At 40.9% G+C, this 19,563-nt stretch overlaps 2 protein-coding genes and 1 long non-coding RNA gene across 12 annotated transcripts; 2 read left to right on the forward strand and 1 right to left on the reverse strand.

The window, feature by feature from the left end:
* LOC110435613 lies at positions 656-6,668 on the forward strand. 10 transcript variants are annotated; one of them, XR_002453408.1, is made up of 6 exons: positions 658-1,288; positions 1,769-1,977; positions 2,410-2,483; positions 2,557-3,889; positions 4,341-4,413; positions 5,937-6,668. It is a non-coding gene; the product is annotated as an uncharacterized LOC110435613 (long non-coding RNA). The 10 variants fall into 10 exon arrangements; XR_002453403.1 differs by adding an exon at positions 4,157-4,224 and having other exon boundaries at positions 656-1,288; positions 1,769-3,889; XR_002453406.1 differs by adding an exon at positions 5,293-5,317 and having other exon boundaries at positions 656-1,288; positions 1,769-3,889.
* LOC8086010 (ATP-citrate synthase alpha chain protein 2) lies at positions 11,472-14,855 on the forward strand. The gene is made up of 11 exons (XM_002449978.2): positions 11,472-11,691; positions 12,445-12,621; positions 12,712-12,954; positions 13,036-13,087; positions 13,195-13,309; positions 13,384-13,465; positions 13,612-13,707; positions 13,828-13,929; positions 14,045-14,161; positions 14,264-14,380; positions 14,549-14,855. The coding sequence occupies exons 1-11, from the start codon at positions 11,593-11,595 to the stop codon at positions 14,618-14,620; spliced, it is 1,272 nt and encodes a 423-aa protein (XP_002450023.1). The 5' UTR covers positions 11,472-11,592; the 3' UTR covers positions 14,621-14,855.
* On the reverse strand, positions 16,571-19,155 carry LOC8076334 (zinc finger MYM-type protein 1). The gene is made up of 2 exons (XM_002451253.2): positions 16,810-19,155; positions 16,571-16,726 (listed from the first exon to the last, which is right to left on the reverse strand). The coding sequence occupies exon 1, from the start codon at positions 19,153-19,155 to the stop codon at positions 16,813-16,815; it is 2,343 nt and encodes a 780-aa protein (XP_002451298.1). The 3' UTR covers positions 16,571-16,726; positions 16,810-16,812.

The raw sequence follows: 19,563 nt of genomic DNA on the forward strand, positions 1-19,563 counted from the left end.
TGATAGCTACTAAATTGTTCATCTTGATACCATCCATATGTAAACATAAACAACCATAATTTGATATTAATTAGCTTAGGATAAAATTAAAGGTGTGATGATGATCCAATCAATTTGTATTTACAACACTAAGCTAGGGCGCGCGGGTCTACGATGCTACAAGGATAGATTCGACTGTTGTAAGGAAAATGGAACCTACCTAGTGCCATCTATGATTTTGGTGATTATTTGACAACATAATCATTTGGACTAATATAGTTTGCTAATATACATGGTATTTAGTCAAATGGATGCAAGGATGTGCTTTGTCAAGAGGCAACATGAAGAGAAATGATAATAAACACCTCAAGGAATGCTAAGGAGTTATGTTGAAGACTATAGAATAAGTCCAAGATATCAAGTACTCAAAGCCTAAAGCCTAAACGAGAATAGTTTAAAACTATAGATTGCAACAGCTCCCTGCGCAGAAGCGCTGTCCACGTTAGCCTAAACATGCTCAGCCATCTGATCTGCCTCATTAACGGTCTTGATTAGCTGCACTGTTACTTTCTAAAAGCTGGATCAGCCGCTCCAACCCGGATTGGGCAGCTTCTTTTGGTGGGCCGGCGTTTTTGGCTGCTCCATGACGAATCGCAGTGCCAGACCAATATATGCTCGCCATCGGCTGCTTCCGGTCTTTCCTCGGCCCCTTCGCCTTCCTTCTTCTCAGTTCCGCACGAAGTCTGCTCCAGTTCTGTCCTTGCTCTTGTCATTCCTTTCCTCGGCGCCTCCGCTCTGCGTGCCCCATCTTCCTCTGCTCTGTCTTGGCACGGCACACCACCTTCAGCTGCCGCGTCGTCCGCTGCTTCCTTGTCCTGTACCTCATCGTCCTTTGCGAGCGTTCTCTTCTTTCCTCCCGATGCCGCAACAGCCGGCGCGGCTGGCTCCTCCTGCTACGTGTGGTCGGCCCGAGGCGACGCTCCGGCACCTCCGCCGCTCCTTCCCCCACCCTCACGTGCTCTCCCTTTCTCTCTCCCGACAACCGCGCCCGTGTCTGCTCCGAGCAAACCCTAAGTGCCACTCTTCATCTCTCCCCCCTCTCTCAGGCCCAACATGGGCAGTGCGGCGGCACGGCCTACCTCTCGCTCTCCCCAGTGCGCGTGACAGCCAGATGGCCAGCGGCACGCGACCGGTGGCCGCCCCTTGCCACGACGGCGCACCAACGTGGCCACGGCCCTGGGCCGCACCCACGGTGGGCTCAGATCTGTCGCCGGCGATCCCCCGTGTGCGTTGTCACGATGCCTATGAGGTGCTTATCTTGATGGATTATAAGTACGTGCTTATGGTGCTGTTTTATTTATTTATTAGGTCTAAGCATATGTTATTGTTGATGATGTGATGATGCCTGTGAGGTGCTTTAATAAAACTGAACATATTTTTGTGCCTTTGCTATTTTGCATTTTTTTTTCACCATTTGTCAATTCCAACGATACTGCAAACAACTATCTTTTTCTGAAATATACGATGTGATTTTTGCTAACATGGATGGCCTGTCCTCGAGTGAACCCTAGCCGCTTTGCAACATTAGGCAAGAGTATGTGGTCATGATTAACACTCTTTTATGATTTTTTTTTGCTTTGTTATTGTGAGTGAGGTATTCATATATGTCCTTTTTTGTATTCTTAATAAACTAAACATCTTTGGCATGTGCAATGATGACCTTCTAGCTAAGGTAGATCTCAATTTCTCCTCTCTCTCTCTCGGCTTTGTCTTTGTTCCTCATTTTCAGGATTACCTTGTGGTCAATGCATCCATGTGCAGCGCTATGCCCAGCCAATTGCAAGCTCCATGGCTAAATTAAGGCCACCTGAAGGAGCTCGTAGATGCATGTAATGAAGGCCACAATACAAAGGAGATTTTGCAGGTGCACTAAAGTCAACACGTGTTGGTGACCCTTCTCACTTAGTTCAGACAGCCAAACTTGCGAATGCCTGCATTGTAAGTGGAATTTTCTTTTCTTCTTTATGTGTTTCATGATTTATTGTGGTGCTCTTAAATTGACGGCATACATAAATATTTCCTAATATTTTTAGAGCATTTTTACCATCCCACAAAATCCTAAACTATTATTGTATCACTAATAGAGAGCATAAAATTTCAGTCATGGCAAGAATAAAAACACTTAGCCCATTTTAGTACTTTCATCTTGCTGAAAATACTCTTTCTGTTGCCCACCTTTATCTGCTATAGCCCTGCAATTGCCTAATACATCTGCATTTTTTAGTGTTTTCATCATTGTCAATAGATTTCGGTTGGAACCATTGTATTTTTACATGGTCATGATTCTACTGCTTTAATACTTTTATCTTGGTGGAATTACTCTCTCTGCTTCACACCTTGGTGGTGCAACGTTTTTCTGCCAACCTGCAGGGTTCAAGTTGTTCAACTCCTTTTTGGAGGATATTGCTTGGTTGGAGAGTGTCAAGAGGGAGCTCCAGGACGTAGTTAGATGCTAATTGACCTTTTGCTATTGGTATTGTACTATTGCTTCCTAATTCCTTTTAAAAATTGATGCAGACTGTTCAGTATCCTGTAGAGCATCCGGACAAGTTTGATAAGTTTGGCATGTCTCCATAAAAAGGAGTTCTGTTCTATGGTCCTCGTGCTTGCAAAGACAATTGTCAGTGAGTGCCAGGTTGTGTGTGCATTGGGTGTTGGATAACTTTATGCCTTTGTTTTCCTAGTGGCCTAAAAGATTGAGATTGCTTACTGCTGCACCTGCATCATGCTAAGTATGTCTCTGATCATGCAGTTCCGGATACTAATACAATATATTTTTTGAGAAATTTTCAAATTGGCAGGATATAGGTATTGAGGCCATTGGGGACCTTTAGGTAACACAATCAAAGCAATGAGGCAAAAATATGTCGCTTACCTCTCTACACACAAAACATACAGACAGAAAGCTAAATATGATGCCAGTAAAATGATTGACACACATGGCCTTCAACCTTTTAGTACAAATTTTCCTGTGTGTGGTCAAATTTACACAATTCCTGGGAACATTCCATGACTTTTAGGATTTTTTTTACACAAGAATTCCTAAATCACTATTATTTTCATAGAGAAGTGTTTTAGAAAATTAGTTTCCATACGAGTCTACTTGCTGCTCTGTACACACAACCATTTAACTTGCTGCTCCAAATGTGCTATCCAAACATAGCAACCAATATTTTTTACAATTAATTTTGCCTACAATGAAAAATAGTATGTGCTGCTTTCGGTAAGCGCCGATCATAGTACTCAGATGATGCCTAGCCATATCAAACCAAATTTGGACATTCTCTCCTTTCATGTTAGTTTCTAACATATACTTGCTTACTGGACTTTGCATGTTTTCCTTTGATGAATAAGCAGCTGCTGCTGATACATATAACAATGATGGTTTCTAATCTTTAAGGTCAGCTTTATTCCTAACCCCCTCCCCTTTAGATTTATATTGTTACATTGTTTTTTGTGATTTCTAGATTAGGTTTCAGGTTTTTACATGTATACCTTTATAGTGCTCGATTGCATTACGGGTCTTCGGTAAGAGAACATATAGGGGAACTATTTCAATGAGGCGTTGTTAATTAACATGTATAGTTATAGCTGCTACCACGAAAAAAATAACTCTTTGTTCCAAGAAAAATCTCAGGAAGATATATTTTAATCATGAAATGTGGGACTCATCCTTTGTTGTATTATATGTACCTACTCAATCCCAGAGTTCAGTGTAGATAGACTTCAAGGTGGACAGACCGGATTCTCATGGCAGCAAGTTCAACAGAGATAGTTTACCTCTGACCTTTCTACAACAACATTAAGTCCACTACACCACAACACTGTCTCCTCTTCTGAAACTGTGAAGGTAGTAATGAGATACTTTACTTTGTATTATGCAGTTCTCTCAGCGCTTGAAGCAAGGTTGTTCAGATTTAGCATTCATCTTGCTGCAAATATTAGATAATGTAATGTGTTCATGTACTAAAGTTATGGCACAATTCATCTACTGAAGTGTATGCCTTCTTAGTGTTTTCTTTTCAAAAAAACTCTGCTCCAAATGCATGCTTCAATGGTCTATCTATGATGTTCCTTTTGTTCCTAAATTGATTATCTGCATCTTTTTTGCCTGTAGTTCCATTTTAGAGATCACTAGGAAAACAGGGTTGGATTAACAGTACAGGTTCCTTTGCATCTTTAAATGTAATAATCCTTGTGATAAAGATGATTACCTCCTTTGGTTCATTATATTGAGATTTTATGCATCCACATATATTTTAATTTACTCCCATCGGTTAACCACTTGGTGGTTTTGTTAGGCCTACGTCATACAAACACATTGAAGTTGTTGCGCATGTTGTTAGCCTAAGCTATATTCTGAGAGGCATCTTGGTAAGCCTTTATATCGTTATTTCAATTCTTTCCTATGCTTGTGGCTTGCAGCAAAGCAGCTATGCCTTTTTTATATGTATATGCAAAATTGTAACACTATTAAATGTAATCTATATTTATAGCACATCACAACTGAATATGCTTTAGTTTCACATGTTCTGCCTTTTTCTTTTTTTTTTGGACGCTGACGCCTACTATTGTTAAACTATTATAGTCCATATTTAAAGCACACCATGTTAGGTTAGATATAGGTTTAGTTTCATAGATCTTGCTTTTTTTCGATCTTCTGGTTGTGCCACCAGCTTTGTAAGAGCAATTACGAGATTTTAGCAAATTGTCAATTTTTAAATAGTCGTTGATAATTGAAAGCTACAAACTGATTCCAATAATTCAGGAAAAACATTAATGTTCAATAGATCTTTGCATATTGTTGCATTGTTTGTTTGAAGCATAGACCATTTACAGAATCTCTTATAGTTATATATGTTCAGATTTCTTTAAACTTGGTGACATAATAAATTATAAATTTGCGGTGCACATAATTGTAGAGCTAGAACACGAACAATCCATAGATGCATGGCTGTATTTACTAACACAAGATCATGTCTAGGAAGCCTAAGAAGCTTGTCATTCTTCTATGGTTGCTTGCTACAGTTTTGACTTGGACTATATTTTCCCAACACTTCAGAAACATATAGAGACAGGAAGGCCTACTTAGAGCAGCAGGAAATTATGGGAAGGTCACAGGCATAGTGCTTTGATAGTGTTCATAAATAGTTTTGCAATTAGATTTCCAAAACAAATTGTCCTTTAACTTCTAACAGTACTACTTCTAATTTCAGTATTGTTATAGCTTTACTAAAATTGTTTAATGGCCAGGATCACGAGTACCTAGAGATTAGAGGTACGCACGATCTCTTCTTAGCCATTTGATAGAAGTGCTTCCTTTAGGAGACAGTGCAAAAAAAATTGGATGATAGTTCTGCTATGTACATTTTCTTGTGTATCTAAACTATCTTAATGAAACTCTCATTTTGAGTTATGACATGTATGGATTGTCCATTTTCATGTGCCATAGATCAAACTTCTATTGTGCTAGGATTAGTGTTTATCCTCAATCGCTAAAATCTCATCCATTTGCATTGGAGATGTGTATCGTAAAAGTTTCTCATATGTTTAGGTCTTTGCCATATTAATTGGAGATATTTCCCGTAAAAGTTTCTTGTATGCTTAACTGTTTGATTATTGCATTCAAGATGTTTTTCGGAGACACACATCTAATTGCTATTTGTATTTGCTGGTAGTTATCCCAAAAATACATAACTTTGTTATGGTATTAGAAGAGGTCCATGTTCTATTGTATTGCTCTTTTGGTTAAAAACCTCTTAAAAAAGGCTCATTGATTACCATGGTTCATACTGACAGGGTAATTATATATCATGGGAATGGCAATAACCAAACTCTGATAAACATTTGATATTCCTATCTCGATTTTACAATTGTTGCCTTCATACAACTTGCAGGGGACTTGAGACATCGACACCATAACAACAGAGATAAAAGCTGCTATAAATATGTCAACAATAGCAGTTGCATGCTCCACAACAGCTGAAGCCAAGGGCACTCCCAATGCAAGACTCTATCATAGAGTCCAAGACAATTAATTACATATTATTTATGATATTTTGCTGATGTGGCACCATATTTATTGAAGAAAGAGGTAGAAAAAATAAGACTCCAAGTCTTATTTAGACTCCAAGTCCACATTGTTCGAGATAATAAATAACTTTAGACTCCATGATAGAGTCTGCATTGTGAGTGCCCTTAGATGTTGGGTTGCTAGCATTTAAAACTATAGAGATCAACACCTCCTAGCCCAGAAGCCCTATCCACGTGAGCTTTAATTACTACAGCCGTCTGATGCCTTCGATTAGTGGCCCGGATTAGCCGCTTTCAGAATTTATTAGAATCTGATTCAGTTGTCGCTGACTGGAATCGACCCGATTCTTTTTGGCTGGGCCTGATTCGGTTGTTGCTGACTACAGCTGCCAGATTCCAGCGGAACCACACCGGACCCATAGGCTGATAAATTTGGACATTTTACTGTGAACATCAGCTGGTCTGTTAGCTTTAGCCAGAAGCTCTGTATCCAAAATGTATAGTATACACCAGTAGTTCTCTATTAGAGCATTAGTGTTTATACAAATAGTGAAAACTCTGCTAAGACCTTGTGTAATATAAGACATCTGAAACTCCCTTCATGCATCCATCTAATGTATTAAATGCATCCAGGTCCAGTTGCAACAGTTCTCATTTCCAATATCCTGACCATGCTTATGACTAAACACCTCCTGCACCCTGCACCCGCCATGGCGCGCGAAGGCGCGCCCTGCCACTAGTTAAGAAATAAAGCTCAATGCGCACTAGTTACATGCACCAAAAAAGGGTCTAATGTCGGCCTAACAAGAGCACTGAAACAAAAGCTCAATGTACAAAGGGGATGGTCAAGTCGTCTTTCACTCACTGGATTTCTCCCATGGTGTGCGTTGGGCAGCATTAAAGCTTAGGCTCAAGGCCAACATTAGGTAGAGGGAAAATGGCTCCGTAGAAGGTTTGTGAAGGCACCGAACAATTGCGAGCTATGCAAAAAGTTCCAGTCACCACCAGAATTCTTCGATAATCACTGGAGAAAGGGTGTTCACCCCAACAGTTAGCACTGGCTAGCCATAACGCCTAGTACATATGGTAAGAACCAAAATTTCTAGTGGTGTCACCAGAGCTTTGTAGCAAACGTTGCATGAGTGAAGTCTATTGTGAATGACTATGTCTCATGGTAGAAGCTACATATAGCCCTCAAGCCCCGCTATTTGAGTGTTGTTGGAGTTGAGGATCATTGCTAAAGAATTGCGGCTCATCTCTAAGATGCTCTAGCTACCATAGTGCTTTAGGGAAAACAGTGAGTACTTTTTGCAAAGTGTTAGGCTAGTTTGACCCGTATTTGAAGCTTTGGTCTAGGCTTAGACCCAATGTTTAGTGAGGTTTGCATAACTCTTGCCACTAAGTGCTTGCGTACAGTATTGTTGTATACTAAGGGTTTATAGTCTTGAAAGACCCTCCTATGTGTGAAGTTTGAATATAAACGCTTGTGGTGCTTTCATCAATATTAAGATTTAGCTGTCAAAGTTAGTTCTTTAGATACGCTCATATGAGCATGTGTGTGCACATTTATAGAGACGAGTTTAAGTTCCTGTACATGAACGTCTACGTTTGTGTTGGGTATCATAAATAAAGGAGCAGAAATTGCATCTGGGACCATTGGAGGGCAAAGTGTTCTCTCCTCATGATCACAACAAAACGGCTTGTTTGTTGCTAAAAAAATTAGACCTTTTTGTTTATATTTTTTTTTTTGAGAATCTCAAACTTTATTAACTAGTCCGAGAATAAGAAGTACACACGCCTTTCGGCGGACTGATAAGCCAAACATGTCTACCAATTGTCTCATACAGGGAGCCTCTTGCTAGCCTATGAGCATCCCCATTAGACATCCGACCTTCATGAACAAACTCAACTGAAGTGAAACTGTCTCCTCGTGCCTTGATCTCTTGAATTACATGGCCATAAGATCCAAAGCCTTTGCCTCGGATATTTCTAACAACTGTGATATTATCACAAGCCACCCTAATTTTTTGTAGCAACAAATCTGATGCGAGCGCAAGGCTCTCTCTACACGCTACTGCCTCCATGATTTCAGGATCAGAAATACCTTCAGTTACTACAACTGAAGCCCCAACAAACATGCCTGAGGAGTCTCTTGCCACTGCCGAAGCTGATGCCTTGCTCGAATTCTTCGATATGGCCGCATCGACATTTATTTTCCAGACGCCCGCTGGCGGAGGGATCCATGGTGCCTTTTGTGCATTCTGGTGTTGATGACTTGCCCCTGGAGGAGCTGCCTGTTTCACAAGTTCTAGATCTGACATGAAACTTTTAACAAAACAGTGCGTGGACAGAGGGCTCTGAAAGGAATTCTCATAAACAGCTTGTCTCTTCGCGTACCAAATAGCCCACAAAGTAACTAGTACCCGTGTAAGATCTTCATGCTTCAAGGTAGTTATTATAGTATGTAACCAACCTCGAGCATCCTGAACCGGTATGGTGCATAAATGTTCAGTGATATCCTCCCTTTCCAAAGCCCATACACACTTTGCCATATGACAGTCTATCAAAGAATGTTTCCATGAGTCCAAAGCACCGCAAATGGCACAAGTGCTTTGTGCCTTCAAATTCCTATGATGCAAGACATCCCCAGAAGGAAGAGATTGTCTAGCTAATCTCCACAGGAACACCTTAATCTTCGACGGCACCTGGACATGCCACAACGCTGTCCATTCTTTCTCGTCTGCCTTAGTGCTTGATCTTCCCGCCACACTATCAGAGCAGGCCGTTATATTATTTTTCCTTAGTACTAGCATCCTATAAGCTGAACGGACAGTGAATATGCCATTTTTATCATAGTGCCAGGCCCAGAAATCACTTTGCCTCCGTGTGCTCAAAGGAATATTAACAATAGTTTCCCTATCCATAGGAGCAAAAAACTCATGCAGCTTTTGCATGTCCCATGACATTGTCGTAGAGTCAATAAGTTCACTAACCTTCTGCGGAAGGTTAGCTTGGACCCTCATCACCGGCCTCAACAGACTGTCGCGCGGGAGCCAGTTCATAGTCCAAATATATGTTGCCTCTCCTGTACCAATACGTCGTATCAAACCTTGCTCTAAGACATCTCTGCCATCCAAAATTGACCTCCAAATCCTGGAAGGCGCATTACCAAGCCTAGCTTGTAGGAATTCAGTATCTGGGAAGTAAACAGCTTTGAGGATACGAGCACTTAGAGAATTTGCACCAGACAACACCCTCCATGCTTGCTTCGCTAACAAAGCTAGATTAAAAAGCTCAATATCTCTGAAACCCAGACCACCGAGGAACTTTGGTTTGATCATGTCATCCCAAGCCACCCAACATGTCTTCCGTTTACCCTCTTTACTTCCCCACCAGAAATTCCGCAAGATACCATTGATATGTTGGCACAAACCTCTAGGGAGTCTAAAACATGACATGGAATATGTCGGGATTGCCTGAGCTACTGCTTTGATTAATACTTCTTTACCTCCAGCCGAAAGACATTGTTCCATCCACCCTTGGACTTTATTCCATACTCGATCTTTCAAGTACTTAAAAGTACCAATCGTTGAGATACCCACATCTGACGGCATACCCAAATATTTCTCACTGAGTGCTTCACTGTGGACATTTAGCTCATTCTTGATCACTGCCCTAATAATTTGACTGCATCCCTTTTTGTTTATATAATAACTCGTGGAACGTGCGAAAGGCCCAGACAGGCTCACGGCCCACGGCCCACCTGCACTGGTTGCAGCCAGGGGAAGGAAGCATCGCCGACGTGGCGCCCAAGTGTTGGGTGCAAAGACGCATTCTTTTGTGGCGCAAGTGTTGGTTGCGTGTGTGTGTGGCTACCAAACGACAGCAAGACGCATTTGCAGTGTAGGTGTAGTAGTAGCTGCGTAACCTACTACCGCTGCATGCAGATGGATGCATCTACCGGTCAGCTGGTCGCCCATACAAAAAAATTCCATTCATTCCGGTCAGCAGGCCCATGCCATCCGTTCCTCGCCGCACCTGCCACCAAACACCAAACTCTCAAACCTCTTCCTTGGCTTGCAATCCACATCGAATCTATCACAAGGATGGACAAAGTTTTCGGATATTAATAAAAGAATAAATTATATAACTCGTCTAGAAACAAATTACATCGGATATATCATAAACACATATAGGTTACTGTAGCAATTATGGCTAACCATGGATTAATTGGATTTAAAAAATTCGTTTCACGATTTACAACCAAACTATGTAATTAGATTTTTTTTATCTATATTTAATATTGTATGTATATGTCTAAATATTTGATGGAATAGATGAAATGTTTTTTAGGTGGAGAACTAAACATGACCTATTTCTCATCCGACAGAAAGAAGGGGAAAAGGAGGAAAACACATGTACGGACCAATCTGCACCGCCGGCCGCCGGGTCACAAAGCTTGACGTACGTATTTGACGACGTGCCATTCCAGTTCAAGGGGGAAAAAACTTTTAGTATATGCTTCCTTTTTTTGGCCACATGGATGAATGAAGTGCGTAATGTATGAGACTAAACTTTGTCCACTAATGTCAGCCACGTTTTTGACCAAAATAAGAGCCGAGAAATCGATACCAGCGTTTGGTCAAACATTTGCTTAATATACAACCACTTAATATACAAGCCATCACCGTCAGGTCAACACACGAGGTAATACTACCTGCACGTGGTATTTGACACATGGACACACACAATCTTGTACTAGTAGTACATCGCTCAACTTCTTTCGTTATTTTCCTCCCTTTTTCTCCCCTAAGAACACATTTTCGTCCCCCCCCCCCTCCGTTGTTTTGGACTTCCAAAAGGCAAAAAAAAGAAGAAGAAGAAAATAAGAGAGGACTTCTTGATGTACGATATCATTGCAACTTACGATCTAGGAGCAAGAGTATTAATGGTCTATTTAGATGCACCAACTAAATTTTAGCGGCTTGATATCCAAATATCCTTTAATCTCAAAAAAAAAATCCAAATATCCCACCTAAAAAGACCAGCTAATGTTTAGCTATTTTCATCTAGCTAAAATTTAGCTTAAGCATCCAAACACCTCAATAAAAATATAGCTACACAACTTTTTGCTGGTTAAAGTTTTGCTTTGAAATTTTAGCTAGCTAAATTTTAATTGGGTCTATCAAACAGACCCTAAGATCTCCTTGATGGACGATTAAGATTTAAGATTTTAATAATGTTTAGCACGGCAGTGCTGTGCTGAATATACTATTTCTTTTTTTAAAAAAATCATGTCCATTTCTGTGTAACGACTACCACTACTTAGATCCCATCTAACCCCTGCATTAGCAAAGCCTCCTCTGAATCTCGAGATATATATATAACCAAAACCATCCTCTCTGTTCTTCCCTCTCGCTGACTGACCAACGTGCACCCGGACCCGGCGGCACGCCCAGCGCCAGTCACCAACCAGCCCACCTTCCAGTCCAACGCCACCTTCTCCCTCCGTCGCTCGCCATGGCGCGCAAGAAGATCCGGGAGTACGACTCCAAGCGCCTCCTCAGGGAGCACCTCAAGCGCCTCGCCGGCATCGACCTCACCATCCTCTCCGCCCAGGTCAGTCAGTGCCTCTGCCTCTGCCTCTGCGTCCGCGTCGCCTCCCTCCCCCACCCCATTTCAGTCTGACCGGCGTCCAGTGAATCTTCCCCTGATCCTTCTCAGACTGGATCTGGCCTGTGGGGTAATGTAAAGATCCGGTTTTTATGAGCGGCCGGCGGATTAAGCAGCCGCATTCCTAGGATTTTATACGCACTGAATGGTTCGAGGGTACTGCCTTAATCGGTAGGAATGTTGTGGGTTAGGAATTAGGATTGGGATCTGGACAGACAGAGGTTGAGTGGAGATCCAATTTGTCGCAGGCTGATGCTATGCTTGAATTCGTGGTATCTTAGGATGAACTTGGAAAGGTGCGATTTTTAAATCTTTGCCCAACTCATATGAGCTACCGTACCAATGGCAGTAGGTGTGATAGGTAGTAGGAGTTCATAAGTAGAACTAATTATTTAGCTAGATCTGGTGGTTGTTTAGCCGTGTGGTGTGATTTGCTCGTTCAGGCATGTCTAAATTAGTATACGTCTCAAGCAGCTTGGATCCGTAGGACAGTGACAGCGGTGCTCAGATTGTTGAATCTAGGGTATTTGGGGTATTTTAAGTAACTGTACAATAGGCGTACCAAAGAAATCCAATATCACCAATTTGAATTATAAAATTGTACTCTGGGTGGTTCCCAGTCTTATACTACTACTGATGATTGGACACAGATAAGAATTGACAGAAACGAACTGATTTTTGTGCCTTGCTCAATAACAGATCACACAGTCAACGGACTTTGCAGAGCTTGTGAGCCAGCAGCCATGGCTGTCAACCATGAAGCTAGTGGTGAAGCCTGATATGCTGTTCGGGAAGCGTGGGAAGAGCGGCCTCGTCGCTCTCAACTTGGACTTCGATCAAGTCAAGGAGTTTGTCAAGGAGCGGCTTGGAGTTGAGGTATAGCAGTTGCTTGTGTGAAAAGGCTTTTCCTCGACATGCTACATGAGTTGATTTTCCTTTTTTTTTTCCTGATCCATTAATTTTCAGATTGAGATGGGCGGTTGCAAGGCTCCAATCACGACCTTCATCGTCGAGCCGTTTGTGCCCCATGATCAAGAGTACTACCTTTCAATTGTTTCAGAGAGGCTGGGCAGCACCATCAGCTTCTCAGAGTGTGGTGGGATTGAGATCGAGGAGAACTGGGACAAGGTTAAGACGATTTTTCTGCCTACTGAGAAGCCAATGACACCTGATTCATGTGCTCCGTTGATTGCAACGCTTCCATTGGAGGTACTTGTCCTTAGTTTTAACGTCAATACCTCCATGTTATCTCATTTCTCACATTTGAGGTACTCCTTGTTTGCTGATCAGGCACGTGGGAAAATTGGTGACTTCATTAAAGGAGTGTTTGCTGTCTTCCAAGGTACTACAGATTTGGGAAATGTTCATTTGCCAGATGTAGTGAATTAAAAATTGTACATGTCGCTATATTTCCTCCATATGTTGATAATAATTCTTCTCCATCCACAGACTTGGATTTCTCATTTCTTGAGATGAATCCATTCACCATGGTCAACGGGGAGCCATATCCTCTGGACATGAGGGGAGAACTAGATGACACAGCAGCTTTCAAGAACTTCAAGAAGTGAGTCTCAGATTCCCAGGGACACCATTTCTTCATGTCATGGTTGGATTTACTCTTAATTATCAATTGTGCAGGTGGGGAGATATAGAGTTCCCTCTACCTTTTGGAAGAGTACTCAGCTCTACAGAAAGTTTCATCCATGAACTTGATGAGAAGGTATTGATTGCAGAGCTATGTTTTTATCTTTCCTTTTTGTTTCTGAGGTCTATCACCTATAAAATAATCAGTTTCCATGAGAAATACTGGATCTGCAATACATTTTGTTGACTTGTGTTGTTAATTCGCCAACCTTGTTATTTCAGACAAGTGCCTCTCTGAAGTTCACAGTTTTGAACCCAAAAGGTCGTATCTGGACAATGGTTGCGGGTGGTGGTGCTAGTGTCATATATGCTGATACAGTAAGCATCAATTTGTATCCTATTTTTATTTACACATAAAAAGATTTTCACGATGATGCCTGTTAAACTGTTCACCCATATTTAACTGCCGTGATGAAATTAATTCCCCCCATGTACCAGGTTGGAGACTTGGGATACGCGTCAGAGCTTGGAAACTATGCAGAGTATAGTGGTGCTCCTAATGAGGAGGAGGTTCTGAATTATGCCAGAGTTGTACTTGATGTAAGCAAACACTGTAACCTTGTCAATGCTGCTCTTAAGTCTTAACTCCACCTTTGGACCATCTTCTGGTGGGGACAATGTTAGGATCATCTGTTAACTGTACAATTAAATGCAGTGTGCAACTGCTGATCCTGATGGCCGCAAGAGAGCCCTTCTCATTGGAGGTGGCATAGCTAACTTCACTGATGTTGCTGCCACATTCAATGGCATCATCCGGGCCTTAAGAGAGAAGGTACCTAAGACCACTCACTTTAGAATCCTCACTGATGTTTGGCCTACTCATATCTGTTCACCTAATTGATTCTTCACCAATTGCCACACAATTCACTATCAGGAATCCAAGTTGAAGGCATCAAGGATGCACATTTATGTTCGCCGAGGTGGTCCAAATTACCAATCTGGACTGGCCAAAATGCGCAAGCTTGGTGCGGAACTCGGTGTTCCAATCGAGGTACTGATCTAGTTGCCTTTAAGAATATTGATTTTTTTTTTGATGGAAATCCTTTATCTCAGAAAATAGACGTGAAAAGAATATTCAACCGATTGTTGTTGGCAGTTGCGAATCATTGTCAGCAGTCCATATAGATGATCTGATTGTGTTTTGAAAAATCCACCGCAGGTGTATGGACCAGAAGAGACTATGACTGGAATCTGCAAACAAGCAATTGAATGCATCATGGCTGCAGCGTAAGCGGAGTGTAGTTCTGGGTAGTTTGGCATCTGCAAACACGCAATTGAATGTGTCATGGACTCGGCATAAATGAGAGACGGACAGTAGTTGCAGTAGTGTACCACACATGGTTCTCTTTTTTTGTTTCAGATATGTTGTAGCGTGTTGTTTGAACGAAAACTTTATACATCATTACTGCAAAGAAATTATTGTTGTGCTAAAATAAATTCAAAATCTAGTTTCATGCGTTTTGGAATTCACATTGAACTGCAATGCAATGCAATGACCATCGTTGGTTTATGCGGTCTGATGAAACTTCAGTTTTCAGAAACTATCAACCGATTGGTTTGTTAGAAACCCCAAAACCGACAAGTTTGGTTTTTTGGGTTTTAACCGAAAAATACCAATGGAACAAAACAAAACCAACCGCCGGCTCATACACCTGCGGTTGCCGTGTGTGCGGTGTGCCTCCGAGGCTCCAACGAAAGGGCTGGTAGTATTAGGCCAGTTTCAATGTCTAGTGTCGTTGCACAGTTTCCAAAATTAAAACGTTATTGAAACTCAAATGAAACTGTTCATGAAACAACCTCAACAATACATGGTTTCACTTTGATGTTTCCAAGGCTAAAAAAACATTTAATTGCTGCAGTTTGTTGGGATCATATGCACCCTATGAATCGTGTGGCCATTTCTTTTTGTCAGCAACAAACATTCAGGCCGACAGCAGCAGCCAACACTGATACGGTGAACAAAAATGACACAGATCCAATCGGATGCACACATAAGCACCAGTGATCAAATTTAAAAAGTGGACTGGAAAAAAGAACAGGCCATCAGGATCAGTCGCTCAGAACTATCCCAACATCTGCTTGTTTAGATAAAATTGCATTCGAATGTTTAGATAACTACGGCATCCAACTTTCAGCATACGATTGTTCAGACAACTAAAACATACGACTTAAACTAAAATTCAGATAGCTTTGAGCCAACATACGGCTGGTACTTAGATATCAAACTAAAATTCAGATAGCTTTAAGCCAACATACTGCAAGATCAGACTGCCTTCAACCTGCAGCCTTGCTTTCAGATAGCCTCCAGCCTTGCCTTCATCCTGCAGAAACAAAAAAAAACAGTTCAGAATAGTTAGAGACATTCAGTAGTGCAGGATCAGATCACACATGAAGTGCAGTTAAATTTTTAAGGTAGATAAATAACTACAAATGATAACCAATATTGATAAAGATAGTTACAAGTACCAGGTATATGTGCACGGTCACCAAACTTATTCCAAATATGTTCCAGCAAATCATTCTTAAGTCGGCGATGAGCCGATTTATCGCGAATAGAAGTGTCTTTACTGGTGGTGGTGAAGACATTCCAGTTCCATAGGCATTTACTGGTGGTGGTGAAGACATTGGATTGAAGGTCATAGCCTGACCAACCAAATGAAGATTTTCTCCTTGGACTTGTGGTTGATTAATCATATTTAAAAAACCACCTGGCGGATAGAACCTAAATATTTTTGAAACAATCAGAGTTCCTACTACTTGCAGTGATTGAAACACATATGTAACACATGGAAATTCCTACTACTTGCACAGATTGAAACGAAATGGTGGCACAGATTGAACCTAAACCCTAAACAAATTCCTACTAGACTACAGATGTGTTACACAAATTGATATCAACTGCAAAAATGAAAACCATTTGAACTGCAAACATGGAAATGAACTAGTTGCACATATTGAAATAAAATGGTTACCGTGAATTTGGGCATTGTTGGTTTGGAGAAGCCAAATTTGGGGTAATGGCGCCCCATCCTGCTCCTTGCGGTGTCCATGGCGGCAGGGGCGAAGCTAGAGCAAAATGATGGGGGGTGCACTACTTAATTCATAACTACACTTACTGATACGATGTTCAACCAAAAATAGCATAAGTGCAACTACCATATTTTAATATCAAATTCGACTTCTAGCAATAGAGATAAGATTTTGGTTTAAACATAGCACTCACCATTTAACAAAAAAGAAGTGTATTCATTGATAGAATGCCAAAATCATCAAGAAAATATGCCCATATAGCAAAATCTTTGATCGAGGAGACCATGATGAAGATCCCAAGCCTTGGCTAAAAAGAAAGAGAAAAAATAGGTCAATTATTTAGCAAATAAATTGTAGAATTATCGATTAAAATTAGATACATTACATTACCTATCAGAGATCGTATTTGCGCCCTTTTCCTTCCATGGTCATGAAACGACGAACCACAGCCTCGTTACTTACTTTCTTCATTTCTTCTTTCTCTAGATAGCAAATAAGTCTATGACTCAAGTGTTGATCACCCATGCGATTAGACAAACTTGTTTTGACAATCTTCATTCCAGAAAAGCATCTCTCAACTGTTGCAGTAGCGACAGGCAGTACTAGTACAAGCTTCAAAAGTCGATAGACCAATGGATAACGATGATGTTTTCTCATCTCAACCATTTTTTGAGAGAGCTCACTGATAGTGTTGATGTTGGAGAATCTAGCATCTTCTCGCACATCTGCAATGTAAAGGCAAAGATCATGGCTAAGCTCCCTCAACTCATCAGAACTAAAATCATCAGGATAGAGTTTTGCTAAGCTCATCAAAGTCTCCACATCAAAAGCATGAAATTGATCCCTTGGGTCGAAAGCAGCTGAGCAAACAAGCAATTGAGAGCTTGTCTCACTAAAGCGGCTATCAAGCTCTTGAACTAGCCAATCAATAACATCATTAAAGCAATCCACTTCATAGTGATGCTTGTATGTAATTCCTGTTTTTTTTCTAGGTTGCCGGGGATCAATATATGTATCTTCCATTTCCATTTGGTCAATTTCATGCTTGTTGCAAAACTCATTCACTTCATCTAATAATTTGTCCCACCCATCTCTTCTAAGATTATTCAAATGGAGTCTAGTTGATTTCACACATCCAATGGCATTAACAATGTCTTGATCCTTGCGTTGCAATGCTAATGACAAGACATTTGTGGCAGTTAATGTAGTCAACATGAGATGCAAATAAAAGGCAAAGTCAAATGATTTGAAGTATACTAGAAGATTTGATGCTTGATCTCTATTTTTCCAATCTCTTTCATCCTTTTCAACAGCTTTTAGCACTTCAACTATTGTAGGAAACATGTTGACTAAACTTTTGAAAGTTTTGTAATGAGAACTCCAACGAGTATCTCCGGGTCTTTGAAGGCATTGCTCTTGATTTAACCCTGTCCCGGTCTCAAGTTGCCCATAACCTAATGCCTTTGTCACTTGCTCATGATTAATATCTCTAATCATATCTCGTCTCTTAGCTGATCCACCCACCACATTTAATAAGATAGAAATCATGCTTAAGAAATTGCTTACGCCCTTATGTTTTCTCACGACAGCCACAATGACTAATTGAAGTTGGTGAGCAAAGCAATGCACATAATAAGCTGTCCTACTTTCTCTCATGATCAATGATTGCAAGCCATTGAACTCACCTCGCATATTGCTAGCACCATCATATCCTTGGCCTCGGCATTGCTTTAAGCTTAGTTTAAACTTTGCAAGTAGAGAATCAATAGATGACTTCAGGTGAGAAGAAGTTGTTTCAGTCACATGCACAACACCAACAAACCTCTCTTTCACGATCCCACATTTGTCCACATATCTCAAGACCACAGCCATCTGTTCTTTGCAAGAAACATCTCTTGACTCATCAACTAGCAAGCAAAACACATCATTGCCAAGTTCTTCAAGGATAGAGTGTACAATCTCATTTGCAAAACATTCAACAATGTCCCTTTGAATTTCAGGAGCTAGCAAACAACTATTAGCTGCAGCATTTGTACTCACCGCTTTGCGTAACTCTGGATCATGTTGTGCTAAGCAATCATAAAACTCCTTGAAGTTCCCTCTGTTGTTGGATTCTAGTGACTCATCATGGCCACGAAAAGGCAATCCTTGCTTCAACAATAGCCTAGCAGTATCAATGGATCCATTCAACCGAGTAAAATAAGCTTTCTTAGCTGTCTCGCTTATCTGATTGTAAGCAACATCTATGTGTTGCTTTCTTTGTAACAAATCATCGCACTTCTTCATTGCATTGAAGTGTAAGCCACCAACGTCACCAACATGTGACTTTAGCCTTGCTTTCCTATGATAACCATTCCAACCATTAACTACAAATGATTCATATCCTGCATCCTTCTTTTCTCTGAATAAGAAACAACAAAAACAATATGCTCTGTCCTTTGACTCACTATATTCAAGCCAACTTCCAAACTCATCAAACCATTCTGGGATAAATCTTCTTGGCTTGTCTCCAATATCTGACACAGGAAAATTACATGTGCGAGGCTGGCAAGGTCCATTTTCCAAATATTTTCTTCTGACCTTTTCTCTATGGTTAGGATGGTAAGCATCAATTTGTTTTCTCAAGCCTGGATCATATTTAATCTCCTCTTCCCAATTGAGATCATCTAGACATGAATTTCTGTTATTGTTGGCAGTGTCTATGTCTTGAGCTTTCCGTTTATAAAACCTCTCCATGATTACCTATCATTTGCAAACATAAACAAATTGCAGATCCATACTATCATAAATGTATATGCATATGCTAAAAAGAGAAAACCCCAATTGACACACTAACCCTAAACTGCAACCTACTAAATTTCAACATATAACCAGAATTCCAGGAAGAATCAAAATCAGATGTCCGATCGGATGTGAGGCTTAACTTGATTGAAATACAAGATAAATTAATTAAGGATTTGATTCCTTGCCTTTTCTTTTGGACCAGAAGTGTAGAACAGAGAGGCTCTGAGGATGAAGACGCTTACATCCGGCTGTTGTCGTGGGCTCGCGGCCGTCGGCGCTCAGCTTGGCTCGATGAGTTGACGACGGGGAAGCCGAGAAGGGGAAGGGGCGCAGGCGTCGCGTCGGTGCCTTGGTGCCCTG

Source organism: Sorghum bicolor, chromosome 5 (assembly GCF_000003195.3).
Source record: "Sorghum bicolor cultivar BTx623 chromosome 5, Sorghum_bicolor_NCBIv3, whole genome shotgun sequence".
Lineage (NCBI taxonomy): Eukaryota > Viridiplantae > Streptophyta > Magnoliopsida > Poales > Poaceae > Sorghum > Sorghum bicolor.

Excerpts from the sequence above, each read along its gene's own strand:
- LOC8086010 (XM_002449978.2), top strand. The coding sequence starts at position 11,593 with ATGGCGCGCAAGAAGATCCGGGAGTACGACTCCAAGCGCCTCCTCAGG. Across the intron at positions 13,310-13,383 it reads GCTTTCAAGAACTTCAAGAA|GTGGGGAGATATAGAGTTCC; the intron begins GTGAGTCTCAGA and ends TCAATTGTGCAG. Across the intron at positions 13,930-14,044 it reads ATGCCAGAGTTGTACTTGAT|TGTGCAACTGCTGATCCTGA; the intron begins GTAAGCAAACAC and ends AATTAAATGCAG.
- LOC8076334 (XM_002451253.2), bottom strand. The coding sequence starts at position 19,155 with ATGGAGAGGTTTTATAAACGGAAAGCTCAAGACATAGACACTGCCAAC.